Below are 19,820 nucleotides of genomic sequence, written 5' to 3' on the forward strand. Positions count from 1 at the left end.
ATTTCAAATCAAGGAATTGTAAGTTTTACGACCCTTTAGTATAATCTGTCTGAGACCTCCATCGGCGATCAAATTCCGACCGTCGGGTAAGACGACAGATTGCGATACGTCGCTAATTGCACGCCGTGACGGCCAGCAAATATTGGAACGTCAGCCGCACGCTTACTTGAAGTAAACTTCAAGTCATGTTAGGGGACTTTTTTTCTCTTCGTCTAAAATCAAGAAATTGTAAGTGTTACGACCCCCTTGGTCGCTCAGCCCTTGCAATATAGTTTGGTTCTGACGTCCGACAGTGATCAATATCCGACCGGCAGACAAATTGCGACTTAATACAGTAGCCTAATAGTTGCCACAATATATGTGCCACAGCTCATTCTCAACTGTAATCTGGTTTTAATTTGTAGATTTTGTAGTTACTTATTGCAAAATTCATAGTTTTCTCACTAAAAGTACTAGAAATTATAAGTTAATTTGCGACCCACTCACCCCTTGCGGTATAATCTGTCTGAGACCTCCGTCGTCGATCAAGGTAACAAATAAGTTTAGTATTTTTAGTTCAAACTTCAGTGAACCTCAGAAACCACAGACTGCTTACAAAAAATATTGTGTTGAATATAAAAGTAATAGTATTTTTATTTACTGAACAATAGGGGATACATTAAAGCCTCCGCCACACATAAAACGTTTAGATAGCGTAGCGTTAGCAGAGCGCAATGATAGCGGTGCGCCGGACGAACGCTGGCGTTCCGCTCGCAATCCGCGCTCGTTAGTTCCCGCCGGCGTTCGCTGGGCGGCTGGGCGCACCGCTATCATTGCGCTCCGCTAACGCTTCGCCTACGCTCTCAAAACGCGCATGTGTGGCCGAGCTTTAAGGCTTATTCTTAATTGTCAGCAGTGCTACCCATACGGCAAACTTCGATAAAGCTTTGCGGTGCCTTAAGTCCTTTCAAATGAAGTTAGCAACGCATTATTCGTAATAATTCAACTTAAGGGAATAACTCCAAAGTTACTGAATAAATCAGAGTCGACGATCTTTGAAAGGCAAAAAGTTAAAATGGACGAGTTTGCCTTTGATGGGCGAAATTGTATCGACGTAGGCGAAATATAAAGGGACTTTTTTGTACACCATAACTATAATGTATATTCTAACTTGTCTTATGACAATAAAGTGTTTACATACATACATACTTTAGACTCTTGAAGTTATCAGAGATTTTGTTAGTTTCGGTTTGTATTTGCGGCAAAGAAGATGTACAATGACTTAGTTTCTATGACTGTTTTTTTGTATCTTTTTTTTATTTAAACTTTATTGCACATAAATAAATAAAAATGAACAAAATGAACAATGGCGGACATATTGCATAATTGCAGTCTCAGTCAACCATCAGGCCAAACAGAGACAATTAAAAATGGTGCAAAGAGAATTAAAAATAACAAAGATAAGAATTAATCGAGAACAACTGAAGTACTATACAAAATACATAAATAAGAATATATATTATATTATTTATTTAATGACTTTTGTCTTTTTGACATGGCAGCTCCATCGTTTCATTGTCATCGGCTGTTTAATTGTGTACTTTTTGGAAATGAATAATAGTAGTTTCGCACGTGTATCGTATTTTTTATTACGATACAAGTGCGGAAAAAAGGAAGTTCCCACGTGTTTCGTACGACGTTTTTCAGTACAGATGACCCTCTGAAATTACTATTCGACAAAAAATTACCCACTTCTCGCAATACGAGTAGTGCGATAAAAAAGCACCATCTGTAATTGAAAAAAAAAAACCTTTTTTAGGGTTCCGTAGTCAACTAGGAACCCTTATAGTTTCGCGTTATGTCTGTCTGTCCGTCTGTCCGTCTGTCCGTCCGTCCGTCCGTCCGTCCGTCCGTCCGTCCGTCCGTCCGTCCGTCCGTCCGTCCGTCCGTCCGTCCGTCCGTCCGTCCGTCCGTCCGCGGATAATCTCAGTAACCGTTACCACTAGAAAGCTGAAATTTGGTACCAATATAATATTGTCTTCGGTTACCGCGATAGTTACTCATGAAATAAAACTATGGAAACGGATTAAATCGCGTATAATGAATTTAAAATACATCCCGACGTTTCGAACTCTTTACAGCGTTCGTGGTCAACGGGTGACTGAGGAAAAATTAAAATGTGCAAAAGCTACCCACTTACAAGAAATATTAACGAACCATGACCACAAATAATATAGATTTCTAAGGCAGGTTCACACACTATATAGGGGTCACGTGACGCGCGTCAAATCGTCCATACACACTTTTCGTTCGCTCCGTGATATTTATTAAAATACGAAGTATTTAGCTGGTTTTGGAACAAAATTAGTTTTAAAGTTTACTCGTAGCATCAGTGGTTATTACAATTGAACAATAATACGGCGTGAAAACGTAATTTGTAGCACTAAATTGCAGTTTTAAAAACAGTACAGACTTATTGCGGTACGGATCAGCTGAGCGGTGACAGCCAATCAGCTGTTAGTATCTGCGTGTGCGCGTTATCAGTGCGTCAGTGACACTCACGGGATTTTACACCTTATTACTAAGACGCGCAGGTCGCTTTTGCAATGGCAAGCTGTGGCGGTTGTTTTCAAAAAATAACCGACGGACGGTTTTTGAACTGCAGCAACTGTCGAAAATTATACGACCTCGTATGTGCCAATGTCCCGGAGGACACTTTTACCGGCATGGGACTGGACATAAAGTACTCCTGGAAGTGCGTTGAGTGCAAAAGTGCCGAGCCGCGGACGGACAATACAAACACGCCCGTACGCGGAAATAACAATATAAATATGTGTCGTGGTGCGCGTTCGCAAGTTACTCTAAGCCCCGTGGGGCATGAGGGGGACAGCTCCGTCATGGAAGTGTCGTACAACGACGGCAATTCGTCTGTCGCCACGCCGCGTGACAATGGTCTAGATGTGTCCCGTGTTGCGGACTCGCAGGGGCTTGCCGCCGAGCTGCGGCTGTTTCGCGAGGAGATGCGCAGGATGTGCCAGGAGATGCGCGCTCTTCGTGCGTCTTTGGATGGCCTGACAGCCAGAATCGACCAGTGCGACAGGCGGGTCGACAGCTGTGAGGGGCGCATCGAGGCGCTATGTGCCCGTGTCGAGGCGTTGGAGAGCAGACCTCAACACAGTGATGCCGCTCCTAGCGCCTCTCTCGCGGAAACTGTCTCGCAGCTCAGGTTGGAGCTCAATGATCGCGATCAGGAGCTGTTACTAAATGACATCGAGATTAGTAGTGTGCCGGAGAGTAGCGGCGAAAGCACGATGCATATAGTAACAGCCCTGAGCAAGAAACTGGGAGTCGAACTCACCGAGCATGACGTCGTCGATGCTGCGCGTGTGGGGCGCGCGCCTCAGTTGCAGGAGGGTACCCAGGAGCCGGCGGGGCGGCCGCGGCCGCTCGTGGTGCGCCTGGCGCGCCGGGCCGTCAGGGACCGCCTGCTCCAGGCGGCGCGCGTGCGCCGCGGGGCCACTACGGAAGGCACCGGCATTCCTGGCCGGGTCTGCACCTTCTACATCAACGAGCGGCTGACTCCACACAACCGGCGTCTCCTGTATAGGGCTCGGGAGCTGAAGCAGCAGCACTCTTGGCGGTACGTCTGGACCAGAGACGGCAAGATCTACGCGCGACAGCAGGCGGGCACGAGCTCGCCCCGGCACCGTATTCGCACAGAATTAGACCTAGACCGTGTTTTTAGCTTACGATAGGTTTGATCACTATAATATTCACTTGACGTTTAGCCTAAGATCACTTTCGTTAGCTATAACTCGCTTCTGTCTGTCACTGCTACTGCTGCCGCTCACTACTTATTACACACTTGAAAAACTTACACTGAACTGGAGGATTTCTACTACACCTAATACTTGCTTCAATAATCTGAATACTACATCATGTATATTATTTACTTATGCACAACCACATGCCGAAACACACATTTACGCTTATAACCTCAAACACTCACTGCACCCAATGAACACGCTCGCTACCTATGCAAAACCGGTTATGTTATGCCGCCCGCTTATCTACTATGAGTACTATGTTTTTCACCATTTTATAAAATGACTAAAAATCTGCTTAGAATCGGTTTGTTCAATGCGGGCTCATTAGGCACTAATCAAGACAATTTTTTAGCGACCTGCGTTCGATTGGACATGGATGTCTTAGCAATAAATGAAACTTGGCTGAGAGGGGGCGATGAGGGCCGGGCCCCTGTGATACCGGGGTGTAGGCTTCGCCACACTCCGAGACCACAGGGCTTGCGCTCACGCGGCGGGGGGATTGGTTTTTATATCAAACGAAACGTCACTGCTCGTAACTTGCCACACCCCGTAGACCCCAAACATAAGTCAGTTGAACAAATGTGGGCACTCATGACGCTACAGGGAAAAAAAATAGTAATAGGCACAGCTTACCGTCCACCTTGGCAGGATGTTGACCTATTTTTGGACGCCATATCGGATACAATTAGCTCACTTAATTGTTATGATCATTTAATACTGCTGGGTGATTTTAACATTAATTTATTTGATAGTAATGATTCCAAAATAACAAAATTTAACAATTTTTTATATAGTTTTAATTTAGCACAAGTAGTAACTGAACCAACACACTTCACAAATACCAGCCAGACACTGATCGACGTTGTTTGCACTGATTTACATGCCAGAAAAATTAATGTTGAGCATGTCGGGACTCTCTTTGGGCACTGTATTGTTATGTGTGAGTTCAGTATAAGGCGAAATAAACCACAGCCGTACACTGTACTGTACAGGCCCCTTGACAACATTAATCTTGCACTTTTTGATACTGCCTTGCGTAGTGTAAGGTGGGATATTATGTCTGAGTTACCTAACGTTAATGATAAATTGGAAGCATTATGCAAGTACATAGTCTATTTATTTGACTTATATGCACCCCTAAAAAAAACCATAATAAAGGGCCCTTCATATCCTTGGATAACTGACACGGTGAAGTTAATGATGCGTTTGCGTGATCAGGCTGCCGCAGACTATCATAAAACTCGTTCTGAGAGTAAAAAACTGTATTACAAAGACCTAAAATCCACAGTAAACAAAGCCATATATAATGAAAAGACTGCGTTTTTTAACCAGAATATAAATAATAAAATAAAGGAGCCAAAATCCCTCTGGAAAAATTTAAAAACGACCATTCTGCCTAAAAATAACACTGAACTACCATCTACTTTCAATGACCCGGATGTAATTAATAATCATTTTTTGGATCTACCGCTGACATCACAAGTTACAATTTCACAGCTATCCTACTTTGAATTCCACAGGTTCAACAAGTCTGTGTTTCATATTGAACCAGTTAACACCGAGCAGATACTTAAAAATGTTTCTAAACTGAAATCAAATGCAGAAGGTCATGACTTGATTAACTTGAAAATGCTCCTGATGACGTTCCCATACACTCTAGACTTGTTGACTAATGTAATAAATACTTCTATTTTAACATCTACTTATCCTGACATCTGGAAAGTAGCCATCATACGCCCATTGCCCAAAAACACTAATCCATCAGAGCTAAGGGACTTGAGACCTATTAGTATATTGCCGTGTATATCTAAAATAATAGAAAAAATTGTGTGCACACAACTTAATGAGTACATTGTAAGCAACTGTATCTTACCGGATGTGCAGTCAGGCTTTAGGAGGGGGCGTAGTACAGCCACAGCCCTGCTACATGTCACGGATGATATACTTAGCGCGCAAGATAAAGGCTTGTGTACACTGCTCGTACTGCTCGATTTTTCTCGGGCATTCGACTGCATACATGTAGATTTGTTGCTATCAAAGTTGAGTTATTACGGATTTGATAGTAGTGCACTGCGATGGTTCCATAGTTATCTCACTGGAAGGTTTCAATATGTTAAGTTAAGCTCAAGTGATGGATCAGTCAAGATGTCAGAAAAAATGGCCGTCTCCAGAGGCGTCCCACAGGGATCAATACTCGGCCCGATCCTGTTTATCTTGTACACTGCAGATATGGGAACACGCATTACACACTGCAAGTATCATATGTATGCAGACGACACGCAGATATATATATCTTGTAGGCCTTCTGACATTGACAGCGCTATACAAAAAATAAATATGGATCTTGCAAGCATTGCATCGTGGGCTTTAGAGAATGGCTTAATGCTCAATGCCGCTAAAACAAAATATTTAATATTTGGCACCAAAAAACAGCTCAACAGCATCAGGCCTACCAGAGATGTAATGTTGTCAGGGGAGCCCATTGAGAGAGTCTATGAGGCTCGAAATCTAGGTTTAATTATGGACAGCTCACTAAGGTATGAAAAGCATGTTACTGAGTCTGTTAGGAACTGTTTCTACCGGTTAAAATTATTATATAACATAAGACCATTTATCAATGAATCTCTGCGCACTCAGTTAGTCGAAGTACTTGTTCTGTCGAAACTAAATTACATGGACTTAGTGTATGGTTCTTGTCTCCTAGCAAAAACGAAACGACTCATTCAGCGGGTACAAAATGCGTGTGCTCGTTACTGCTTCAATATCCCACCAAGAGCCCATGTAACTCCGTTTTTGAATGATCATAACATTCTTAAAATGTTGCACCGTCGCAAACTTCATCTGGCTTGTCTTCTTTTTGGTACGATTAAATACAAATCTCCGTCATATCTTTTTGAGAAGCTATCATGGATGTCCACTCGTAGATCGTTAGGGGCTCGTAACTGCAGTGTTCAACTGGTGACGCCTCGACACACCTCAGCAGCATTTCGTGGTAGTTTTAAGTACTTGGCCAGTCGCTGCTGGAACAACATTCCTCCTCCCCTCAGGAACCTGCAAATTAGTATCAAATCTTTTAAAACCAAACTTCAGTTATGTATACTTCAGCACCAGCGGCAGCAGGAAGCTTTCCGAAATGACACAAGTTTTTTGTAGTGTTCTTAATCAATACTTTCAAGTAACTGTGTTAAGTGCTTGCTACAATTTGTACAAATGAGCAAGCCAATTAATTAGTTAATTAGGTAGTAAAAGGCATACCTGTTTTATGTCCTTTCTTTACAGACACAGCCAAAGCGCACTTGTTGATCTCGTGTCCGCGTTTTCGCAATTTATTGCCGCATCGTAACTTGTGGGTATAATTGTTGTAACCCAATCGTCACTTATATAGGTGATAACTGTATGCATATTGTTTCTTGGCACTTCGGAGCACACACGCTTCGGCAACGTAAACGCTTTTGTAACAAAGAACTTAATCAATGTATTATTGCACTTATTTTTCCGTGTAACGAGTTAACGTTATGCTTGTTCCATGTAGTTATTACTTTTTTAGCAGATTGAACTGTTTGAAATGTAGAATTGTAATTTTATATCAATCGTGAAACGTGCAACATGGTTTTCGTTTTCTCAGTTCTCAAATGTCATATGAATGTCATCATGACACCTAACCCATCGTGCAGCGCGCAGGCGCAACAAGATGGCGTCGACCCAAGAATGACAAATGGGCGCGTTCAAGTTATATTAAGGCCGTGTTGCGCGTTTGCGTCCGTGGCCCACAAATGGTGTCGCCGGAAGACCAGCGCTGACTGTATGGTTAGCATTATGCTGAGGCGGGACCATTTCGTGGTAAACGATAATTTTTATATTATGTTTTAATAATTAAATGTTTGTATTTTTAATACCTATTGTAATTTACCACGAATAAACGATTTCTATTCTATTCTATTCTATTCTATTCTATCAAAAAATTTTACCATTACTCTAAAAAATAATTAACCAATTAATCTACACAAAATTGACAAAGAAACAAACTGCAAATGTCCAACACCATACAACACAAATGCCTCACAGCCTTCCAATATGTACCAATATGTATGTCGCAGTAAGATAGATAAAATCGTTATATAGTTATAACCCTAGGAATATAATTATACGTCGTAACATAGTTAAACGAAAGCGATTAATTGCTATCTTACTAGGAATATAACTATAATACGTTACTAGTTTAGTCATATAGTTATATGACTGGATTCAGTCTAGTGAAATGATTGTAGGTAGGAGTGCGACGGTGCGGCAGAGGTATAGTTATAACCCTAGGGATATAATTATATGCCGCAACATAGCTAAACAAAAGCGATTCATAACCATCTTACTAGGAATATAATTATAATACGGTGGGTACTAGTTTAGTTATATAATTATATCACTGGATTAAACTTAATCTAGGGATATAATTATAATACGTCTCTAAGTGGGACTGGAACCGGAAGTCCCGGTTCTTTATAGTTCTATACCAAAAAAAATCAAAAGGAACCCTTATGTCGCGACTCTGTCCATCCGTCTGTGTGTTTAGAGAGAATAAGCACATTGAATTGGAAATAATTAACAAATTCTTGCCCTACACAATTCTTCACTGTGGTTTGTTTGTTTAACGCATATAATTATATCCCTAGGGTTATAACTATACCTCCGCCGCACCGCCACACTCCTGTCTACAATCATTTCACTAAACTGAATCCAGTCATATAATTATTTGACTAAACTAGTAACGTATTATAGTTATATTCCTAGTAAGATAGCAATAAATTGCTTTCGTTTAACTATGTTACGACATATAATTATATCCCTAGGGTTATAACTATATAACGGCTTTATCTATCTTACTGCGACATGTATATCAATCACGCCAACAAAGTGCAAAAATAAAAAATGGAAAAAAATGTTTTATTAGGGTACCCCCCTACATGTAAAGTGGGGACTGATATTTTTTTTCCTTCCAACCCCAACGTGTGATATATTGATGGATAGGTATTTAAAAATGAATAAGGGTTTATTAAGATCGTTTTTTTGATAATATTAATATTTTCGGAAATGATCGCTCCTAAAGGAAAAAAAAGTGCGTCCCACCCCCCTCTAACTTTTGAACCATATGTTAAAAAAATATGAAAAAAATCACAAAAGTATAACTTTATAAAGACTTTCTAGGAAAATTGTTTTGAACTTGATAGGTTCAGTAGTTTTTGAGAAAAATACGAAAAACTACGGAACCCTACTCTGAGCGTGGCCCGACACGCTCTTGGCCGGTTTTCCGCACTTGTATCGTAATGACGCAATTCGGCAACGTAAAAACATATTTAGTAAGTAATTCACCAATTAATATTCGCGGCTCAGCCTGTTAAGCCGCGCGGCTGAAAAATTAATGGCGCCGCGGCGTAAGCCGGTTCTCTAAGTGGAGATTATCTCAAGATTCGCCTGATGTTGATACGATACATTTTGTAATACGCATTTTTCACACGAAGTGAAAAAGAATATGAGAAATATTTGATCTTTACGTAAAACAATGCTTTTGATTTAAATGCGAAATGCATCGATAATTAGGTACGTTTCACGTCTAAAGTAACGTTTCTTCAAACAAAAACGTCATATTAACACTGACATGCCTATTGGATCTACATATATGTTACACACACATCTACATGTAGGTATGTACAAAATTCGAATAGCGCCGACAGCCTATAAAAGTAATTACATTTGTTCGTGCGTTACGCATTCATTCTGTATTTAATTGGTATCACATTTCAGAATACTCGCTAATAGCAACGCCAGAGGGCAAACGTACCTCCGACCCAGACCGTCATAACAGCCATTATAAAACTCTTTAAATTTTGAACCGTACTCCTGTGCGCCAAGATCCAAACTCAAACAGATTTTCAACGACTCTTACGACTGTTAAGTCTTCATAGGCTGGTGTAGCCTACAGCTAAAACTAGTCCAAACAATCGCCCAATCACTGTCATCGATATAAGCCTAACTGCCCTATTGATACATCCTAGTGTGTCCATACTTCGTATATCACCATCTCTTTTACACCAATTAGTGAGAGCGATAAAGATAGATGATCTTCGAATTTCGATGTTCAATAACCACCGGGTACACTAAAAACTTTTAATGTCGAAATGCGTTCGATTTTTCTGGAACGGAGTACTATGTTGAATATTAATGGTTTAATTGGCGTGTTCGTATAAACGTTTGTTAAATGAATATTTTATTGGAATGCTCCGATAAAGTGAATAATGTAACGTTTTGTTATGAATAATTGAATTATCTCGTGTCTGTTGATTTAACTGCGTAATTGTTTGAACCTTTTAAGTGCGTTATTTTGATTACCTAACCGCAAATTACTGAAAAAAATTATGAAATATTATTGCCTTGACTTTAAAATTCTTGTGATTTTTCTCTAGTGACCTGCGCTTAAAATTACCAAAAACATTAAACATACATATAATCACGCCTGTATCCCATAAAGGGGTAGGCAGAGCACGTGAACTACCAAGTTTCAGTGCCACTCTTGACAAAAAGGGGTTGAAAGAAATCCAAATTGTGACATCGCAGTGACAGATTGCCAGCCTCTTGCCTACGCCACAATTTAACCCATATCCCGCAGTCGACTTCTACGACACCCACGGGAAGAAAAGGGGTGGTGAAATTCTTAACCCGTCACCACACGGGACACAACATTAAAATGTTGGATAAATCTATAATTATTTCCTCATCAAAATTTTGGGAGTATAGTATAGATAGACAAAGGCATATTACCTATATATATGTTGTCAAAGGCTCAGCAATCAACAGTCAAACAGCGATATCTCAAAGGAAGTTTAGCCAGACGAACTGAAACAGAATTAATCCCGACGATTAGATACAGCAACGGCCCAGAGCGCATAGACAAGTCGCCAATCGCTAGCTCCGCAGCGAACGACACGCAACTGGCTCCGTCGGTAGACCAGTGGGCTATTAAACCACACTGACATTTACACTTGGTACCTATTTCTGGGTAAATTTCTGTGCCTATTTCTGGGTACAAAAAAGATATTTTTACATAAAACGTAGATAAGAGCGGAATATTTGCTAAAAATAATTTTGGTTTAATATTGAAAATCTAGGTATTAACCCTAGCAACATTGGAACAATATTGTTACTTACACCGGAAGCAACATTGTTACTTAGCGTCAATATTTCCTTGTTGGACAGACAATGAACGACGTGTCACTGTCGGGCGACAATTTATTGTCACTATTGTGAAATAGGCCACTGTCCTAAAAGGCTAATTTGGCGGCGAATTTTGGTGGCTTAGCCGGTGAGACTGGTGAGAGTGATATTTTAATCGTCATACATCGATGAAATTACTTGACTACAGGCAATGTTGAGGTCGTGGCAAATTCGCTTGGTCGGACTCTAAATTTGATCTCAATGTAAATTATTTAGTGCGTTTTCACATTATCCGATCCGATATCGGATGTAGGACCGATATTCCATACATTTAAGCCGCCATCTTTGATTTTGGCCTTTGAAATCCTTCTGACATTCGATATTGGATCGGATAATGTGAAAACGCACTTATACTTATGTATAAGTGGTAAGCGGTGACGTACCACACACATGATAGACAAAGTTTCTTGGCATCAATTTAGTGGTTATTTCTTTACCCCTAAAAATAAATAAAAAATAAGAAAGAGCGCTAGATGGAGGTATGGAGGTGAGCTATTCGCTAAAGAAGGGCATCGATTGGCAACTTGTCTACGGGTTTGTCCGCCCGCAGCCATACTGTTTGGACAATAACCGATAAATCTCAAAGAGACAGTCGCAAACTCGCAATCCCCCGCAGCCGGTGTTCGTTTATCAAAACATTTCACGACATAACTTTTGAAACGATCCTGCCGCTTTAGAAAAGCATTGTTGTACCAGGTAAAGTTGAAACTCAAGGTTCTGAAAGTCATTTAAAAATTAATCAGGCAGCATCCAACGCTTATTTATTTTATTTTAAAAGCATCATCATCATTATTTCAGCCCTTAATCGCCCACTGCTGAGCATAGGCCTTCCTTCGTGTATGCCACTTATCCGGTCCTGCCGGCGTATCATGCTTCCAATTTTATCACTTATCCACGTGGATAAAACATCCGTCACGCTTTAGCAAGTATGTCAGTGTGAGAGTGACGGATGTCTTATCCACGTGGATAAGTGATAAAATTGGCAGCATGATACGCCGGCAGGGATAGTCTCATCCATAAGGGCCCTGCAGTTTTTCGAATTTTGTCCACTCAACGTGCCAACGGATACCAGGCGCTTCTTACATTCGAAAGCGGCCACCTTTCTGTCAACATTTTGGTCCACTTCCCATCACTCTGCCTGGCAACATGTTCCTCCCAATTCCATTTGAGTTTGGAAATGACGTAACCCACGTCTCGCACCGTTTTAAAAACATCACGTGATAACGTTTAAACCTTCATAGAAATCAAAGCGTAATACGCTTCTGTTCGGATTCGGAGATTTAGACGATGCTGGCGAAAGTTATCCTATACATATATAAGCTGGTTCACTTGAAGCTAGCGACAAAAGCATTATCAATAACATCGCAGCTTTTCGTAGCCTTAATGATAGTGCTTTATAAAGACATCTATCAGATCTTTTCCCCGTGACAGTGACAGATGTTCCATAAAAACCAGTGAACTTAATCCTTTACGGGGCATGGAAAGGGTCTTTCATACTTCAAAGGGACAATAAATATTTGCTTAAACTCGACGAGCGCGGGACCCTTGCCTGTTTCTATTTACGTACCTTGGCCTTGTGAATATCTTATTTATTCATCTTGGGCCTTTTTAGGGTTCCGTAGTCAACTAGGAACCCTTATAGTTTCGCCATGTCTGTCTGTCCGTCCGTCCGTCCGTCCGCGGATAATCTCAGTAACCGTAAGCACTAGAAAGCTGAAATTTGGTACCAATATGTACATCAATCGCGCCAACAAAGTGCAAAAATAAAAAATGGAAAAAAATGTTTTATTAGGGTACCCCCCCTACATGTAAAGTGGGGGCTGATATTTTTTTTCATTCTAACCCCAACGTGTGATATATTGTTGGATAGGTATTTGAAAATGAATAAGGGTTTACTAAGATCGTTTTTTGATAGTATTAATATTTTCGGAAATAATCGCTCCTAAAGGAAAAAAAAGTGCGTCCCCCCCCTCTAACTTTTGAACCATATGTTTAAAAAATATGAAAAAAATCACAAAAGTAGAACTTTATAAAGACTTTCTAGGAAAATTGTTTTGAACTTGATAGGTTCAGTAGTTTTTGAGAAAAATACGGAAGACTACGGAACCCTACACTGAGCGTGGCCCGACACGCTCTTGGCCGGTTTTTGATATAATTTGAACGGTCTGCGAAAGTGAACAATTAGACGGATGGTTGGAGCATTTTTCATTCAAGGAAAAAGTATTGTTATGTACTTTAAATAATAAAAGGTTATCTAAATATTATAAACAGGGTATTTAGAATTTAAAGCTAAACCTTCCAAAATAAAATCCAATGAAGACATTTCAGTCAAAACGTTATATATTTTAGCAAAATCGAATGTGCAATCTAAACAAACAGGTCCTTGTCCAACACAGACAGGTCATCACGACGTTCGCAGGACGCTTCCCAATCCTTAGGCACCTCCGCCTCCTTGTGGTACACCAGCACGTCGACGCACTTCATGTTGTGGGTGAAGAACTGAGTGGTGTCGATGACGCGGTCGAACGGGAAGCCGAGGGGCAGCTCGTCGAAACCGGCGCTCCAGCGACCGTAGTGGCGCTCGTTTATCACGTGCATGTCCACCATAGGCAAGTTGTAACCAGTGTGAACTGGTGTAACAACCACGAAGAGCTGGAGCTCCATGCCGCCAGTAGTTCCCAACGGCAAGAGCAGGCGACGAGGAAAACCAACGCGAGCCTTCCACCACCAATTCTCATCGATCTTCCCAATCTTTTCCTTCACAGAAGCATCCCACATAGGACGAGTCCAAGGCCTATCCTCAATCACACCTTGGAATTCAGCGGAGTTGCGCACGATCGAGTTCTTTCCGGACTTCAGCTTGCACAAGAAAGTGTCGATCTCGATCATGTCCAGGCGCTTGTCGTTGATGTCAGTAATGCGGCCCAGGACGTCGTATTTAGGACCAAGGAATACCCTGACAACAGCGTCCACAGGTTTAACCGAAGACACATTGATGGTGACCTTGAAGGGGTGGTTGTTTAATCGCTTCTGACGCGCAACGAATAGCAAATCGGACTTCTTGTTACGAACTTCAGTCTCGTTTAAGTACACTGCGTTAGTGATGTCCATGTCGTACGTATCGATAAAGGTTACCAGCTCTGTGGTGGATACACTTTCGACCTTCACGCCAGGGAAGTCGAGCTCTTCAAGCGTGTATTTCGGCAACTGCTTTTTGAAGAGCTGGAAGACTTCAAGCTTGCGTTTCAAGACTCTCCAGAAAGCGGGATCACGCAGAGAGGTGGAATACATGTCAGTGGCCGTTGGAACGTAGGTGTGCCTGGAACATTAGAAACGAAATTACCGACTGCGTACGTGTTAGGTACATTTCAAAACTTAAATTTTTAATATAACGATTATGTCCTAACAATTCCTCATAACAGGAAATAATATTAGTATTTCAGTATTGTTTAAATAAAACATTAAGAATTTAATTATGTTGATAAAGAATAAAGATACTTGACTCATGTAAACAATATTTTGTCAATTTGAAAATATTAACTGTACCGTGTTTATATATTTTTGAAATAGTAATGTATGTAAAATTAAATATAAATCAATTCCCTGCTTACAATAGTGCGCGGCAGCGACATAAAATTGCATATCAGCAATCCAAAACAGCCTTGCGTGCAAAGAGTGTTTACGGGATGGCGCCTAAAATTTACAATAAGTTACCTAACTCAATAAGGGAATCTGAAATGCCGCTATTTAGGAAATATTTATTGGATTTTTTGGTGCAAAATGCTTTTTACTCTATAAAAGAATATTTAAACTATATGCCACACATGTATTAATTAAGTATAAGTAATTGTAGGATGTTTATTATGCATGCTGCATGATAGTCATAAATTCTAGTCATAGTTATAAGAAACGCTGTATGAAACTAGTTTTCTATAAGATTTTGCATGCCCTCTAGCTGGCTGAATACACTGCACTTTACATTTGTTTGATACCATCTACTTGACTGTATTCTTGCAAATAAACGATTTGATTTGATTTGATATTTACTTGTTAACGTTGTATGTGGCGTAGGTCAGCAGGTTTTTGGACAGGTTGGTGAAGTAGGCGCTGCCCGGGTTCTGCAACGTCCACAGCAAGCGGCCGAGGTGCTCCACGTCCTGGGGCTTTCTCAATGGTACGATGGTACCGTCGTGCTGTAATGAGATAGAATTTGCTTTATTGAATATCTTAGATACGGAAAAAGGTATGTGTAAAGTACACAAATGTATTTGCACCTCTAATATTCGAACAATTACAAGTATTAATTGATTTCAATAATAGCTGAATATGAATATAAATAACGTACCAGTTCGTATTGCCCCTTAATGACAGCTAAACGCAGTAGCTTCTCAAAATCTTCGACAGCTTCCTTCGTCTTCACAGTGTATTCGTGGACGATCTTAGTGTCATTGGACCGGGTCGGCATCTCGACCCCAGTGTGCAGCTGGATCTTCGGCCAGTAACCGGTCTTCAGAGGTTCATCCCAGCAGATGGGCTGAATATCCCTCATACCGTGGGAAAGCCGTTCGAGCCTCAAGCGAGCCAACAGCTGCTGGCACGTGTACATAACCATCTCGCCTCTTCGCTCCTTCTCAACGCCATAACCCTCGCCAGTGAGCCAGTAAGGGTAAAGCATATGCAAGTAGAACATGTAAGTGTTCAAATCGATGTCCTCCGTGAAATAGCTCAGGACGTCATCTACAGAGAGCACATGACGAAGAGTAGTACGCGAATCGATAGAGACGACGTTTTTTTCGGTTTTAATCTTCCAGTAATCGGCGAAGGAAGTCTCGACTTGAGCATTCGTCATCTTCAGCATGAAAGCTCTGTTAATTACGTCGGAGTTTATGAAGAGGTAGGGGTAGATCTCGTAGGGAGCAGGGAAGGCGACTCCACGGCGCTCAGGGTGGTGGAAGAAGGAAGCTGTGATGGCGTAGACGAACATTCCTGGGTTGATGCGTTCGCGAAGCCAGCAAGCGACGCTGATGAACACGTCCCAGTCTTTAGCGTAGTAGAAGAGATGGAAGACCTTAATGGCTTCTTGGACGTGTTTGGAGTTGGAATCCACGAAAACTTCAGCGCGCGGCAACATGCCGGCTTGGTAAAGTTCCAAGAAGCAATCCACTACGTCTGGTTTCTGAAAATATTATGATGTTAAACTTGAGATGGACACTTAATTTCAGTAATTTGATAGTGCTACTAATAACTACTAAGAATGGAAAAGGATTGGGCTGCTAAGAGGGTGTATCTGGGAAGACCAATTGGTGGCCGCCCGGCGGGTTGGCCCAGATACCGCTAGAAAGACAGTGTGATGGCGGATCTGTGTCAGCTACTAGCCGATAATTGGCAGGAAGCTGCCCAGGATCGGGATCTCTCGTTTTGGAGGCCAAGATTCTCTTTGGGTCGCAGAGCCATATTAGTTTATTTACTAATAGCACGACCTCGCCGGAACTTCTAAAACACCTCTTAAAAACTGCATATTGGCGCCCAAGATGGTCCTCACCAGTCGCACGGGCACCTCAGAGTTAGACCGAAAGGTCACACCTTAGAAGTTAAGTTATTCTTGAACTCACCAAGAAGGCCTGCTGGTTCTGCTCCAGCTTCCAGGAGTTGGCGACGCTCCTGATGTCCTCGAACACCGACGGCTGCAGGATGTGGTCCAGGAGCCGCAGCATTACATGCTGCTTCGTCTCCATGCTCGCTGGTTCTGAAATTAATATTTTTTTTGTGAGAAACATTCGTCTTAGAAAATAACTATGCGAACTAGTGAACGCATGTAACAGTACAATAAAACCATAAAAAATCACAGGAAGGATACATGTAAAGCAAAAAATCTAAGCCATAAAGATAGCCAAGAGGCGGAGGAAAATAGGAAAAGCAGTAAAATAAGTAAATGGAGATTTCTCGATCGAAAACCCCGTTCTTAAATTTATACTGAATGACAATTTAAAAACAGAAAATAAATAAATCATAGGATAAAAACTTAAGCAAGTATTAATTAAATTCAAATAATGTATTTTAAATACACTTTTAAAAATGTTAATGCGTTACGAATATTTAACAAAAATACTATGAACTGTGCATATGCATCCTATATGTACGAGTATATGGATTTAATATTTTTAACAAAAATGATTAAAAAAACTTACGCAGCTTATCTTTTCCTATGACGAAGTTCATGATTCACGGCCACTCAACAACTGACTTAGACTCAACAATTTCTAGTCTTTTAAGTGCTTGCTTTCGGCCATATTTACTCCGCGAGTCTAAAATTTCAAAACAGCTGACTTTGTATTAATGCTTGTTCTAATTTGCACTTTAAGATCATATTCTCTTAGTTCTATTAAGAATAAACGATATATAAACAATAATTTCTCTGTAAGTGGAATGTTTGTTATCTCTAAAATATGCGGTGTTTTTGTTAAAATTTTTGTAAACAAAAATATTGTTCTTATAGCAGTGATACCGTTGTTAAGTGAAAACATAATTTTAATTAGATGTTTTTTATAACTTTACTTTTGAATATACGCTTTATTGGATTGTAATATAGTTGGAAATAGTTTTTTAATATCAAAAAGGACGAACCTATGCCCTTCAATGTTTTTCAATGCAGTATGACATTGATTAAACTACTAGCTAAGTTTTAAAAGTTGTTGTCAAGAACGAGGGAAGAGGGTCAATCGAGTCACTTTGTGTGAATCATTCAGAAAGCCAGATGGTACTTATTTATTTGTTTTTGTATAGTATATATAAGTATAATACCATAAACAACATATTGCTTTTCAAAAAATGGATAGGTTGTATTTATATTTAAAATGTGGGTACATGAATTGAGATATGAAACAATTTTAGAAAGTCAATCTCCTAAGGGGATTAAAAAGGGGATGAAAATTTGTATGGGGGATATTTCTTTAAACTTTATTGCACAGCAAGGAAACATGTACAAATGGCGGACTTAATGCCAAAAGGCATTCTTTACCAGTCAACCATTGGGTTAAGCAGAGACATAATTATGGATGGGTTACAATTTTATTTTGAGCTAGGAAGTTGAAAAGCGCTGAAAAGGTTAATAAGATTAAAGGAAAAGTAATTTCAGCACTTTTGGATATATAATCGTCCGCTAACAGGTCCTCGAGGGGATTGAAAACTTGTACCTATGTATGAGCAACAAGTTTTATTTTATATTGAACTAGAAACTTGAAATTTCGTGAAACGATAGTTTGGTGATATATAAAAATTATGGTTTAAAGTTTAAAGCTTGTTGAAAATTCATCCCCTAGGAAGGTTATTATTTTTTATTTATTTAGGTAATTACAAACAAAAATCTCTAATTAATTACACAGTATCGTTAAAGCAGTAAGGTTTGTCTCGATTCCGCGGACCTATTCCATTCCGCGGTAGATGTTATACAATACAATAATCATATAATTATGTATTCTATTCATTATACATATTATACCCAAAACAACAAATCGCTAATATTGCACTGTGCGCAAATAGCATTTTAGCACATACTTATCACTCGTTTTCCTAAAGTCCTTATAAAGGGGATAAAAGTTTTGTAAATGGGGGTTAGAAGGGGATGAAAGTTTGTAAGGGAATTTTATTTTATTCATCCATATCGGCAAATAAATCAACGCGAACGAAGCCGTGGACAACAGTATTGAGCTAATAAATTATGCGGTTTATCTTACAGTCAAGTGCAAAAATACGTATCGATTTTATCCGCTCAAAAATATGTACCGAGACCTTATTCCGCCGACATAAAGTGCTATGGGACATAATTTTGATAAGTTGTACGCACCCATATTTTTACACTTGACTGTACAATACTTTTTGAAGTTGGTTAAATATGTTTAATTTGTTTTGCACACCTTATTGTATTGTCACCTTTTTACATTCCAGAGGTTATCTTATGATTATAATACTTACTTACACGAAATGTTTTAATTATGAGTAGATAACAAATACTCACTTATCTGTTTCTCTAAAACTAGCTTCTGCCTATGACTTCATCTTACTTGGAATGTATTTATTTATTTATTTAAACTTTATTGTTCATAAAAAACTACACCAGGCGTACTTAGTACCTCTACACATAATCTACCAGTCAACCATGGGGCGAAACAAAGAAGCGTCAAGGTGGGTGTGTAGAATGAAGATAAATATTAAAAAATAACCGACCAAGTGCGAGTCGGACTCGCACACGTAAGGAGGGTTCCGTACGATTGCAATAAGGCATAGGAGGCATTTATGGGCATTTTCAGAAATTCGTACCCAAAATTAGTTACAGTTGTTAACAAAAATTTAACTCTGTCAGTTTTGTAACGACAATTAAGCATGAAATTTCAATAAACATATTGTTTTTGTGTTAATTACATAACCTATAAGCGAAATATTTTCTTCATATAAGCATTACGAAGTTACTGCACCTTAACAAGTAGGCCGTGCACATGTAGCGAGTAACAAGTATTAGGTATGCCGTGTAGCGAGTCCTTGAAAGAGTGTCTTTTCAGATCGCAGTGGCACAATATGAACCCTGTGAGTTTAAAGTCCCTGTTACTAAACCACTATTGCGTAGAAAATTGGCTAAGGAAGCATTGATTGTACCCAGGAAAGTTAATTATTATGGAAAAAGGACTAGATCTTATCTTGTACCTGTAATGTCACGCTATTACACTATATACATCGGGTTGGCTCGCCAATACACAC

The 19,820-nt window shown here is 40.0% G+C and overlaps 2 protein-coding genes across 2 annotated transcripts in view; one reads left to right on the forward strand and one right to left on the reverse strand.

The window, feature by feature from the left end:
• LOC125229598 (syntaxin-binding protein 5-like) overlaps positions 1-19,820 on the forward strand; it is a 525,297-nt gene that overhangs the window by 362,266 nt on the left and 143,211 nt on the right. The gene's annotated exons all lie outside the window — the stretch shown is intronic.
• LOC125229596 (basic juvenile hormone-suppressible protein 1-like) lies at positions 13,388-17,392 on the reverse strand. Its single transcript, XM_048134475.1, has 5 exons — positions 17,258-17,392; positions 16,682-16,815; positions 15,415-16,245; positions 15,117-15,262; positions 13,388-14,388 (listed from the first exon to the last, which is right to left on the reverse strand). Exons 1-5 carry the CDS (start codon positions 17,286-17,288, stop codon positions 13,437-13,439), a joined length of 2,094 nt encoding a protein of 697 aa, XP_047990432.1. The 5' UTR covers positions 17,289-17,392; the 3' UTR covers positions 13,388-13,436.

This window comes from Leguminivora glycinivorella, chromosome 9 (assembly GCF_023078275.1).
Source record: "Leguminivora glycinivorella isolate SPB_JAAS2020 chromosome 9, LegGlyc_1.1, whole genome shotgun sequence".
NCBI classification, from domain to species: Eukaryota; Metazoa; Arthropoda; class Insecta; order Lepidoptera; family Tortricidae; genus Leguminivora; species Leguminivora glycinivorella.